Below are 12,007 nucleotides of genomic sequence, written 5' to 3'. Positions count from 1 at the left end.
CCTCCCGGTTCTCCTGACCCTCCTCATCCCCCCGGTCCTCCTGACCCTCCTCATCCTCCCGGTCCTCCTGACCCTCCTCATCCTCCCGGTTCTCCTGACCCTTCTCATCCTCCCGGTCCTCCTGACCCTCCTCATCCTCCCAGTCCTCCTGACCCTCCTCATCCTCCCGGTCCTCCTGACCCTCCTCATCCTCCCGGTCCTCCTGACCCTCCTCATCCTCCCGGTCCTCCTGACCCTCCTCATCCTCCCGGTCCTCCTGACCCTCCCGGTCCTCCCATTTGTGATCTGTGTGACTTCATAAATCTGAACACTATAAACAGGAAGTGCTCGTGCAGTGACATCACTGAGACTCCTCCTCCTCCACTAACAGCTCTCCTTCTTCTCTGTCATCTGTCTCTCATCAACCTTCTTCACTCTGGTCCTCTGCCATGCCCCCCCCCCCCCCCCCCCCCCCCCCCCCCCCCCCCGGTCACTCAGGACAGTCTCTGTTCAGTGGGGGAGGTCCTGGAGGGGAAAGGGGGCGGGGTGTACTGCACGGTAGGTGTGTTGCTTTCGATGGCCCCGCCTTCCTTCAGCCCCTCCCCTCGCGTCCAGCTGGCAGGCTTCGCCCTCTTCTACCTGTCTGTCATGTGGCTGCTGTGTGCCATCTACGTGCACCTGGCGCCGCACGCCTGAAGCTCACCTGACCACCGATATTTACCGTCTCAGCACCTGAGTGCAGTCTACCGTCCATCCGTCCTCTGTAGCCCCGCCCTCCTCTTCAGGAGGATCAAGAAGGTCCCAGACCCCCCAGGCTGTGTTTGAGAGGTCTGATCAAGCTGTTTGTGTTTATAGAACAGCAGCTACATGTTAAGATGGTTCTGGATCAGGATCATCCTGATGCATGCCAAACTGGTCTGAGACCCGGGGTAGACCCCCCGGTGACTCTGGCTTATCTGGAGTGGTTTTGGTCAGATCCTTCGTCTCCTGGATTCAGGCAGCAGGTCCTGAGTCAAACAAACGGTCCAGGTAGTCTGGGTACGAGCTGCTTAAAGGGACCCTCACCTGGACTGGTCCTGTACTGGTCCTTCTCCTGCACAACTTTAGACCTGACCCAAACTCAGACCCTTCAGACAGCCAATCAGGTGTCAGATTGGAGTCTTCCATAGACTTGTTGACTTGTTGTCCTGTTTGGAGCCTTCACTTGCTCTTCATGCACTTTGTAGTTGTCGAGTGGGATTTGTAGTTCTTTGACTTCAAATCGACTTCCTGTTCTTCACTTTGGTCTCTTGTGAGTTTCTAGTCTTGAGTTCAGACTTGCTGGTCTTTCTGTTGTCCTGGTCTGTCCTATGAGCTGCGTCCTAATCACCTGTGAGACCAAAATATAAAATGCTGAGTGATTGACACTTCACCTCCATTCAGTGTGTGTGGCACAAAGCATGCTGGGATGGACCGTGATGGCGTCTGTTAGCACCAGTTTCAGTTCTGGTTCTGTGACAGAGCGTAGGACTCTTCTGGTCCTGACTCTGGACTCGTTAGTGATGGGGGGGGGGGTCCAGTATGAGGCTGGTCCTGGTGTCTGTAATCCTCTTGAGGGTCATGTGACCCTCAGGTGATCCTAAACTTGACAATCCCCCTGAAGGTGGAGGTTTGCCCTGAAGCTCCGCCCCCTGCCTGTTGAAGCTCCGCCCCCTGTGCCTTATGTCTGAGTGTGTTTTTTACTGTTTATACTGTATGTGAAGTGGTCCAGAGTCCATCCCGTCCCCCCCAGACTCTGGTCCCTGTGAGGGTCTAAAATAGTCCTGTTCCCACCGAGCGGTCCGGCTCGGTTCGTCTCAGTACGGCGTGCATTTTGTGGCGTTTCCACAGACTGATCCCGGGAAAGATTCCCAAATAACCGATCCGTACCGTCCCACTTTTTGGGACCCTTCCGTCGGGGGGCCAAGAATGTGGAGCCGACCTGAAAAGGTGGAGCTAAACCCTGCAGTCCTCTGATTGGTTGAAAGAATGGTCACTTCCTGTGTTAGGTGGTGGGCGTGTTTAAAGCATTGATTGTTAGCGTGTGTATTTGTCCTCGCCGCTCACAGCCTTCTCTGAAACAAAGCTGGATTGAGTTCTTGTAATAAAGAGTCACATGACAGTGACAGAGGAGATGACCTGCTGGATGTCTCCAGCGTTGAATTTATTAGTTAGCAGTTAGCGATTAGCTGCTATCATATGATGCTATTTACATAGCGGCTATCATCATCCGGCTTACTCGCCGCCTACCAAAGAGGACACGGGTGGAAACACAAACGGGATCAGGCTTAATCAAACCGAACCGTACCGGACTGATCCGTACCGGACTGATCCGTACCGGTCTGATCCGTACCGGTCTGATCCGTACCGGACTGATCCGTACTGGTCTGATCCAGACTGCTGGGTGGAAACGGGGCTAACCTGTCTTGAGGGTCAAGCGGTGCCTTGGAGCTTGTAGGACCTAAACCCTGATCTCCAGCTGCTTGTGGACTTCCTGGTACCACAGCAGGGCTGCGTGCCGGTTCTGATGAGGGATGGAGACTTCCTGTTCCTGTTTTATAAAGACGTGCCTCTCCTCTGAACATCAATAAAATGAACCCAACGACCTCGTCTCACTTCCTGTCTCTCTCTTATTTTGAAGCTGCTGATAAACTCTGCTCGCTGCTCTTCTCTGTTCCTTCCCTCATCATTTCTTTTTCCTCCTCTCAGTTCCTCATTTGTGTTGCCATGGTTACTGTTATTTTACACGTTGATTTATTTTGCCATCCGTTGACCCTCCTTTCCGTTGCTTTCTTTTGTCCCCGCCGTGTCGTCCTCTGTGGTGTCCGTCTCGTAGACTCAGTTGTGTCTCCCTCTTCACATCCTGGAGGAGCGAGGGCTCCCCCAGGTGGCCGGGACCGTCAGCGCCCTGCTCGACCTGGCCCCGCCCCGACACCCCGTCACCACGACGACGACCGCTGCACCTGGACCCTCCGTCAACATCTAAAAGGCCACGACCACGGCACGCGCTCAGATGGCGTCCTGGAGGAGAAGAGGCCTGCAGCGTCATGAACACCTGAGAGAGGCGGGTCGATCTGATGGAGAGACAAACAGAACCGCACGCCATCAGAACACCACGAGTTTGAAAGCAATACTTTAGATGAACCACAGCGCCGACACAGAGGGCGAGCAAGCGAGGGGAGAGAGAGAGAGAGAGCACTGTTGTTGAGTTTGAACAAAAAAAGAACTTTAATTTCGGTTGCCATGGTCGATTATTTAATGAAGACTCTGCTACAGTGATATTAACCCTTCAGACACCCGAGCCCATCCAGAGAGGGGGCGTGGCCAGAAACAGCTCATTTACATATTTAAAGCTACAGACACAGAAACAGCCTGTTCTGAGCAGGGCTGAAATGATCAAATACAGGATCAGAGTGGATTTACAACAACACACTTCACACACATGATGAAGAGGAGGAGGTCATGTGACCCTCTCTCCTCTGCAGGTTAAAGCTTCCACAGTTTACTTTTTAACATTTTCACGTTTGAACACTCGGCTCGTTGTCATGGAAACGTCTCTGAAAACACCTGACAGGGGTAAATCCTGAACCCTGGACTTTTAAAGACCATCTGATCACAGGTTAGAACCTGGCTAACGGAGCTAAATGCTAACATGACTTTAAACATGTTGAGGGTCAAAGTTCATCCTGCAGCGTTTTAATCTTTGATCTTCCAGAAGTTTCTTTATTAAATTATGTTTCTTATTTATTGACTTAATGACACTAATGTAGCTCGCTGCTGCTAACATGGCGGGTCAGAGAGGACGCTCAAACACGCTTCACACACTCCGTGCTCGCTGCTGAGTCAGCGACCCGGCCCAATCGGTTGGTTTCTGAGCGCCACTAATACACGCGGGTTCTCAAGATCACAAGAGACGGCTTTTATTTTGAAAGTTAGCGGACACTCCTAAGTCTGACTTCCTGTCCAACCTGGCACGTAGCGGCGCTGCTGGCTCGCTCCGGAGACGGGCCGTGTTGACATGTTTTTATCTTTTTTTATGATCCACAGTGAAAAAGTAGCTTTGACCTCTTGGAGAGGAATGCCCATATATGGTCATTTAATGGTTAAAATAGACATCAAAAAATCTTGGTGTCTTTGCTCCTGGTTGTCATGGAAACGTGAACGGACTGGAGTCACAGAGCGCCATCCGAGGAGCGTGTCGTGGGTTTGAAGCTTCTCTATCAGCCACGCTCAGACTAACACTAATTTAACCCTTTGAGGGTCAGGACCGAGCTTCTGCAGGGTCTGATGACCTCATCACGTCGGCGTCCGTGTGAACCCGTCAGATCTGCAGAATCTGTTTGTCTCTTCATTGAATCACAGACAGGTCAAAGGTCAATGACATCACGTGCCGAGGATGTCCGAGAACGCATGGCGTCCAGGACAATGTCACGTGATGAGGACGGAGCGTCCGCCTGTGATGTGTGACTTAATGTTATTAAACGAGGAGTACGTGTGTCACGGGTCAGAGACAGGTGTTCACAGGTAAACAGACGGACATCAGCTGTTTCCTGTTTACATCTGAAGCAGCATCACTAACGCCATGTTTGTTTGTTTGGAGTTAGACTCCGCCCACTTCCCTCAACACTAAAACAGCAGTTAAACACATCATCCACAAACTCCTCCCCCTCCGTTACTCACCTGTCTGCTCCTCCTCAGTGAGCTTGCTGTTACCATGGCGACAGGTGTTCTCTGATTGTACAGATGTTTCCTGTTCTCTTCTTCCTGTGTTTCTCCTGCCGAGGTCAAGGGTCACATGGCGGCAGGGTCAGGTGTTTCTAAAGGACATTCCACAGTTTTTGTTCCCGTGACGATCAGACCGTCTCACAGTTTTAAGTTTTACTTTTTTTCACTTTGTTTTATTTTTCTGAAAACTGTAAAAAGATTTGAAGCTGTAAGAAGAGTTTAAGTGCTTTAAATAAATATTTTAATTTGAGACGATTGAACTTCTTTTCTTTGTTTTGAGACGTCACGTGCAGCGTGACTCCGGAAACTTCCATCAAGTCAGACAAACACATTTAATCTCATCATTTACGATCAGATAAAAACACTTAATATTTATAATAATACATTTTATTTATAACTCACTTTACATATGAAGGAAATCTGTTCAGATCGTCGAGCTTTAATGAACAGGAGCCGTTTCTGAGACCTGCATGTGATTCAACCACTCAGGTAAAACATGTTAACACGCTGTAAGGTAAAACATGTTAATACGCTGTACAGTAAAACATGTTAACACGCTGTACAGTAAAACATGTTAACACGCTGTACAGTAAAACATGTTAACACGCTGTACAGTAAAACATGTTAACACGCTGTACAGTAAAACATGTTAACACGCTGTAAGGTAAAACATGTTAACACGCTGTACAGTAAAACATGTTAACATGCTGTACAGTAAAACATGTTAACATGCAGTACAGTAAAACATGTTAACATGCAGTAAGGTAAAACATGTTAACATGCTGTACAGTAAAACATGTTAACACGCTGTACAGTAAAACATGTTAACACGCTGTACAGTAAAACATGTTAACATGCTGTACAGTAAAACATGTTAACATGCAGTACAGTAAAACATGTTAACACGCTGTACAGTAAAACATGTTAACACGCTGTACAGTAAAACATGTTAACATGCAGTAAGGTAAAACATGTTAACATGCTGTACAGTAAAACATGTTAACATGCTGTACAGTAAAACATGTTAACATGCTGTACAGTAAAACATGTTAACATGCTGTACAGTAAAACATGTTAACATGCAGTACAGTAAAACATGTTAACATGCAGTAAGGTAAAACATGTTAACATGCTGTACAGTAAAACATGTTAACATGCTGTACAGTAAAACATGTTAACATGCAGTAAGGTAAAACATGTTAACATGCTGTAGGTAAAACATGTTAACACGCTGTACAGTAAAACATGTTAACATGCTGTAGGTAAAACATGTTAATACGCTGTACAGTAAAACATGTTAACATGCTGTACAGTAAAACATGTTAACATGCTGTACAGTAAAACATGTTAACACGCTGTACAGTAAAACATGTTAACACGCTGTACAGTAAAACATGTTAACACGCTGTACATGTTAACATGCTGTACAGTAAAACATGTTAACACGCTGTACAGTAAAACATGTTAACATGCTGTACAGTAAAACATGTTAACACGCTGTACAGTAAAACATGTTAACATGCTGTACAGTAAAACATGTTAACACGCTGTACAGTAAAACATGTTAACACGCTGTACAGTAAAACATGTTAACACGCTGTAAGGTAAAAGATGTTAACACGCTGTAAGGTAAAACATGTTAACATGCTGTACAGTAAAACATGTTAACACGCTGTACATGTTAACATGCTGTACAGTAAAACATGTTAACACGCTGTACAGTAAAACATGTTAACACGCTGCACAGTAAAACATGTTAACACGCTGTAAGGTAAAACATGTTAATACGCTGTACAGTAAAACATGTTAACATGCTGTACAGTAAAACATGTTAACATGCTGTACAGTAAAACATGTTAACACGCTGTACAGTAAAACATGTTAACATGCTGTACAGTAAAACATGTTAACATGCTGTACAGTAAAACATGTTAACACGCTGTACAGTAAAACATGTTAACATGCTGTACAGTAAAACATGTTAACACGCTGTACAGTAAAACATGTTAACACGCTGTACAGTAAAACATGTTAACACGCTGTAAGGTAAATCATGTTAATACGCTGTACAGTAAAACATGTTAACACGCTGTACAGTAAAACATGTTAACACGCTGTACAGTAAAACATGTTAACATGCTGTACAGTAAAACATGTTAATATGCAGTACAGTAAAACATGTTAACACGCTGTACAGTAAAACATGTTAACATGCTGTACAGTAAAACATGTTAACATGCTGTACAGTAAAACATGTTAACACGCTGTACATGTTAACATGCTGTACAGTAAAACATGTTAACACGCTGTACAGTAAAACATGTTAACACGCTGCACAGTAAAACATGTTAACACGCTGTAAGGTAAAACATGTTAATACGCTGTACAGTAAAACATGTTAACATGCTGTACAGTAAAACATGTTAACATGCTGTACAGTAAAACATGTTAACACGCTGTACAGTAAAACATGTTAACATGCTGTACAGTAAAACATGTTAACATGCTGTACAGTAAAACATGTTAACACGCTGTACAGTAAAACATGTTAACACGCTGTACAGTAAAACATGTTAACATGCTGTACAGTAAAACATGTTAACATGCTGTACAGTAAAACATGTTAACACGCTGTACAGTAAAACATGTTAACACGCTGTAAGGTAAAACATGTTAATACGCTGTACAGTAAAACATGTTAACACGCTGTACAGTAAAACATGTTAACACGCTGTACAGTAAAATATGTTAATACGCTGTACAGTAAAACATGTTAATACGCTGTACAGTAAAACATGTTAACACGCTGTACAGTAAAACATGTTAACACGCTGTACAGTAAAACATGTTAACATGCTGTACAGTAAAACATGTTAATATGCAGTACAGTAAAACATGTTAACACGCTGTACAGTAAAACATGTTAACATGCTGTACAGTAAAACATGTTAACATGCTGTACAGTAAAACATGGGAGCCAGAGCTTTTGTTTGATCCCTTGTTTAGTTTTTGTTTGTTGTTCTGTTGTATCTTTATGTTTGTTAGGGTTAGGGTTGTTTGTTATGGTGTAATTGTTTTCAATACGCTTAATTGTGAACTTTGAAAATTTTAAATGATAAAAATTGTTTCTTGTCGTTTCTACGTCACTGTGACCGTAGATATATAAACAACTGTTCTATATATATATATCTATGGCTGTGACGCTGCTGGGGTCCTCGATAGCCGCCATTTTGATCAGGCAGCTTCGCGGGCATCTCTGTTGACGATAATTTCCCAGCATTCCTTTCGCGCTTCCTTTTCCTCCATCTTTCTCCTTACAGTGACGGTAAGAGCGGCGGCTCGCCTCTTTAATCTTTGTTTTCTCTCCGTTAATCCGGTAATTTCACCGGGATATCTACCGTCAGTAAATGCGCTGTGTGTCCTCCGGACACCGGGCTGTTCGTGACGGTCACCGGGTCCGTGATGGCGGAGATTAACGTCAGATTGTAACCCGGCGGCTAACTGTCCGAGCGGAGAGAGGGCGCGTGAGCTCTCCGTTTAAGTGCCGGTGTGTGTCCAAGCTGCAGCTCACACCGGAGCGCGTGCTCACTGGAGCGCGTGCCGGTATCAGCGAGAGGAGCTAGCGTTAGCATGTTAGCATCAGAGTGTTTGTGTCTCGTGCGAGTTTGAATCAGAACGTAAACGTGCTTTACGTCTCTAGTGAGCTACTTCCGGAAGTTTACCTGTTGTTTCCTGTCAGCATTGTGGCTACACACTGCATCTTCTCTGTTTGATAAGTGTTTCTGTGCACGTGCAGGTGGACTCACCTGGAGAAGACTGACCATGCCCGGAAGGTAAGAACACACACACACACACACACACACTCAGAACCCAGTCTCTCAGAACCACTGCTCTACATGAAGCTGCTGATGTTCAAGGATCGTGTGTGTGTCTGTCTCTCTCTCTGTGTGTGTGTGTGTCTCTCTCTCTCTCTCTCTCTCTCTCTCTCTCTCTCTGTGTGTGTGTCTCTCTCTCTCTCTCTCTGTGTGTGTGTCTCTCTCTCTCTCTCTCTCTCTCTCTGTGTGTGTCTCTCTGTGTGTGTGTCTCTCTCTCTGTCTCTCTCTCTCTCTCTCTCTCTGTGTGTGTGTGTGTCTCTCTCTCTCTCTCTCTCTCTGTGTAGACTGTGGAGTAAGGCCATCTTCACCGGTTATAAACGCGGTCTGAGGAATCAGCGTGAGCACACGGCGCTCCTGAAGCTGGAGGGTTGTTACACCAGAGATGAGGTCGACTTCTACCTGGGCAAACGCTGCGCCTACGTCTACAAGGCCAAGAAGTAAGACCTCTTCTGATTGGTTCAAACGCGTTGTAACGGGGTGTTTGGCGTTGCAGCGTGTTGTAACGGGGTGTTTGGCGTTGCAGCGTGTTGTAACGGGGTGTTTGGCGTTGCAGCGTGTTGTAACGGAGTGTTTGGCGTTGCAGGAACACGGTGACGCCCGGCGGGAAGCCCAATAAGACCCGGGTGATCTGGGGGAAGGTGACCCGCGCCCACGGCAGCAGCGGGATGGTCCGCGCCAAATTCAGCAGCAACCTGCCGGCTAAAGCCATCGGACACAGGATCAGAGTGGTGAGTTCAAAGACCTGCGGTCCCTGAACGCATCAACATGCTTTAAGACAAGGGGGCGTGGTCTAATATCAGCGTGACAGATCAGACATTCTGTCCTTGAGTCCAGGATCGTGCAGGATCAGGTTCTTAAAATCTGAGTGGAAGAGAGGAAACCTATTGGCTGTTAGAGGAGCCAATCAGAACCCGTCCTGTCCTGGTTTCGGACCCTGGGAGTCGTACCGGTCTGGTCTGCATCAGACCGCCTGCTCCTGTGTTCCCACAGCCACCTGTGCCATAGCTGGTAGGCGCGTAATAGCATCACATAGCTGCTAACAGCTAACCTGCTAACAAAACCAACGAAGAAGACATCCAGCAGTTCCTGTCATGTGACTGTTTATTATAAAAACTCCTCCAGCTGTGTTTCAGAGGTCGTGTGCGGCGAGGTTTAGTTTACCACCGTCACACAGGAAGTGACTATTCTTTCAACCAATCAGCAGACTGCAGTGTTTAGCTCCACCTTTCAGGGTCGGATCGATCTTCGTAGGACCCCAATGGAACGGTACGGATCGGGATCTTTCTGAAGTCTGTGGAAACACAGCAGAATGACCGAGCTGGACCGGACCGCTGGAAACGGGGGCCAGGCTTACTGAGACCAGGCTGTCAGGGACCAGGCTTACTGAGACCAGGCTGTCAGGGACCAGGCTTACTGAGACCAGGCTGTCAGGGACCAGGCTGTCTGGGACCAGACTGTTAGAGACCAGACTGACTGGAACCAGACTGTTAGAGACCAGACTGACTGGAACCAGACTGTTAGAGACCAGACTGACTGGAACCAGGCTGTCAGGGACCAGGCTTACTGAGACCAGACTGTCAGGGACCAGGCTTACTGAGACCAGACTGTCAGGGACCAGGCTTACTGAGACCAGACTGTCAGGGACCAGTCTTACTGAGACCAGGCTGTCTGGGACCAGGCTTACTGAGACCAGACTGTCAGGGAGCAGACTGTCAGAGACCAGACTGACTGGGAGCAGACTGTCAGAGACCAGACTGACTGGGAGCAGACTGTCAGAGACCAGACTGACTGGGAGCAGACTGTCAGAGACCAGACTGACTGGGAGCAGACTGTCGGAGACCAGACTGACTGGGACCAGGCTGACTGGGACCAGGCTGACTGGGACCAGACTGTCAGGGAGCAGACTGTCAGAGACCAGGCTGACTGGGAGCAGACTGTCAGGGAGCAGACTGTCAGAGACCAGACTGTCAGAGAGCAGACTGTCGGAGACCAGACTGACTGGGACCAGGCTGACTGGGAGCAGACTGTCGGAGACCAGACTGACTGGGACCAGGCTGACTGGGAGCAGACTGTCAGGGACCAGACTGTCAGGGAGCAGACTGTCAGAGAGCAGACTGTCAGGGACCAGACTGTCAGGGAGCAGACTGTCAGGGAGCAGACTGTCAGAGACCAGACTGTCAGGGAGCAGACTGTCAGAGACCAGACTGTCAGAGACCAGACTGTCAGAGACCAGACTGTTAGAGAGCAGACTGTCAGAGCATCTCAGAGAAATCCTCGAGGGAGGCTGCGTCCGTATCCTCTCCGTGCCTTGGTCTGTGTGGACCCTGTAAACCTTGTCTGCCTCAGCTGCCCCCTCTGAACCCCCCAGTCTACCAGGGTGGGGGGTCTAGACGGATCTGGATTTAAAATCCAGTCTGCCCAGTCTGAGACCGAGTCTAGAAGCTTTAGATCCAGAGACCCTCGACCCGTGTTCTTGGAACCAGACCGCCCTCATTGCGTCACCACTAAGTCAGAAACCCGACTGTTTCCCACAATGCAACGCTCCATGGGGTTTTGTTTGAATAGCAGCTGATGATGTCACTTCCTGTCTGTTCCAGATGCTGTATCCCTCTCGGGTGTGACGAGGATCTTCTGATCAGCTTTGTACAGAAAAAATAAAGTCATGATGTCACACCTCAAACTCCGCCTCTTTGTCATCAATGTGTACTCAAAGCATTCTGGGTAATGAGTTCTGTTTCTCAAACTATGGTTCGTGTTCCCTGATATTCTCTCGCTCTCTGTGTGTTTGAATGACTTAAAGCTCTGTGTACACACACACACACACACACACACACACACACACACACACAGTCTCTGGTTATTGTCTCGCTCACGCAGCGATCTTTTAAATAAAACATAAAATAAGATGTAAATCTAGTTCAGTGATTGGTCCAGGTGTGTTCTGTGTTCAGCTCTCTTCTGATTGGTCTAAATGAGTAAACAGACCTGCAGCTCGTCTGTTACTGGAGGAATACTGTTTGGATCACCAGCAGGGGGCAGCAGAGCTGCCGGGAACACTTCACCCTGAACTGAGACTGACAGGATCTGAGCTCCGGGTCTGTACAGGATCTGAGCTCAGGGTCTGTACAGGATCTGATCTCAGGGTCTGTACAGATCCTTCAGAGTCTGTAGCGATGAACACCTGGACAGGTAAATCAGGATCAGAAGAGCCTCACACCCAGAGTTTAGACCAAGGTTATAAATCAAATCCTTCTACTGTCATCACCTCGAGGACCACACGTGAGGAAGGACACCAGCTCAGTTCTTCTAGCAGGGTACCTGGACAGGGGTCAGGAGCGAGTCTGTCAGTCCGGATCCATCTTATGGTCCGAGCCTGACAGCCTGCACTCGGGGCGCATACAAACACAATA

The 12,007-nt window shown here is 47.7% G+C and overlaps 2 protein-coding genes and 1 long non-coding RNA gene across 7 annotated transcripts in view; 2 read left to right on the top strand and 1 right to left on the bottom strand.

The window, feature by feature from the left end:
• The window catches only part of lrch3 (leucine-rich repeats and calponin homology (CH) domain containing 3), a 16,504-nt gene extending 11,532 nt beyond the window's left edge, over nucleotides 1-4,972 (top strand). For all 5 annotated transcript variants that reach the window (XM_079354586.1, XM_079354584.1, XM_079354587.1 and 2 more), the window contains one exon: nucleotides 2,834-4,972. In XM_079354586.1, coding sequence (XP_079210712.1) covers nucleotides 2,834-2,983 — 150 coding nt within the window. In that variant the 3' untranslated portion in view covers nucleotides 2,984-4,972. The remainder of the gene's footprint in view (nucleotides 1-2,833) is intronic.
• A 2,964-nt stretch (nucleotides 4,973-7,936) lies between these two features.
• rpl35a (ribosomal protein L35a) lies at nucleotides 7,937-11,277 on the top strand. The gene is made up of 5 exons (XM_079354593.1): nucleotides 7,937-8,047; nucleotides 8,519-8,555; nucleotides 8,882-9,034; nucleotides 9,181-9,325; nucleotides 11,195-11,277. The coding sequence occupies exons 2-5, from the start codon at nucleotides 8,545-8,547 to the stop codon at nucleotides 11,216-11,218; spliced, it is 333 nt and encodes a 110-aa protein (XP_079210719.1). The 5' UTR covers nucleotides 7,937-8,047; nucleotides 8,519-8,544; the 3' UTR covers nucleotides 11,219-11,277.
• LOC306830873 lies at nucleotides 9,685-11,185 on the bottom strand. Its single transcript, XR_013780025.1, has 2 exons — nucleotides 10,438-11,185; nucleotides 9,685-9,946 (listed from the first exon to the last, which is right to left on the bottom strand). It is a non-coding gene; the product is annotated as an uncharacterized lncRNA (long non-coding RNA).
• Nucleotides 11,278-12,007: the final 730 nt, after the last annotated feature.

This window comes from Symphodus melops, assembly GCF_947650265.1.
Source record: "Symphodus melops genome assembly, chromosome: 10".
NCBI lineage: Eukaryota > Metazoa > Chordata > Actinopteri > Labriformes > Labridae > Symphodus > Symphodus melops.
This window is presented reverse-complemented; position numbering and strand designations above follow the sequence as displayed.

What these genes read in the sequence shown, in the direction of transcription:
- rpl35a (XM_079354593.1), top strand. An exon ending in TACGTCTACAAGGCCAAGAA is followed by an intron (nt 9,035 to 9,180) that starts GTAAGACCTCTT and finishes TTGGCGTTGCAG; the next exon opens with GAACACGGTGACGCCCGGCG. An exon ending in TCGGACACAGGATCAGAGTG is followed by an intron (nt 9,326 to 11,194) that starts GTGAGTTCAAAG and finishes TGTCTGTTCCAG; the next exon opens with ATGCTGTATCCCTCTCGGGT.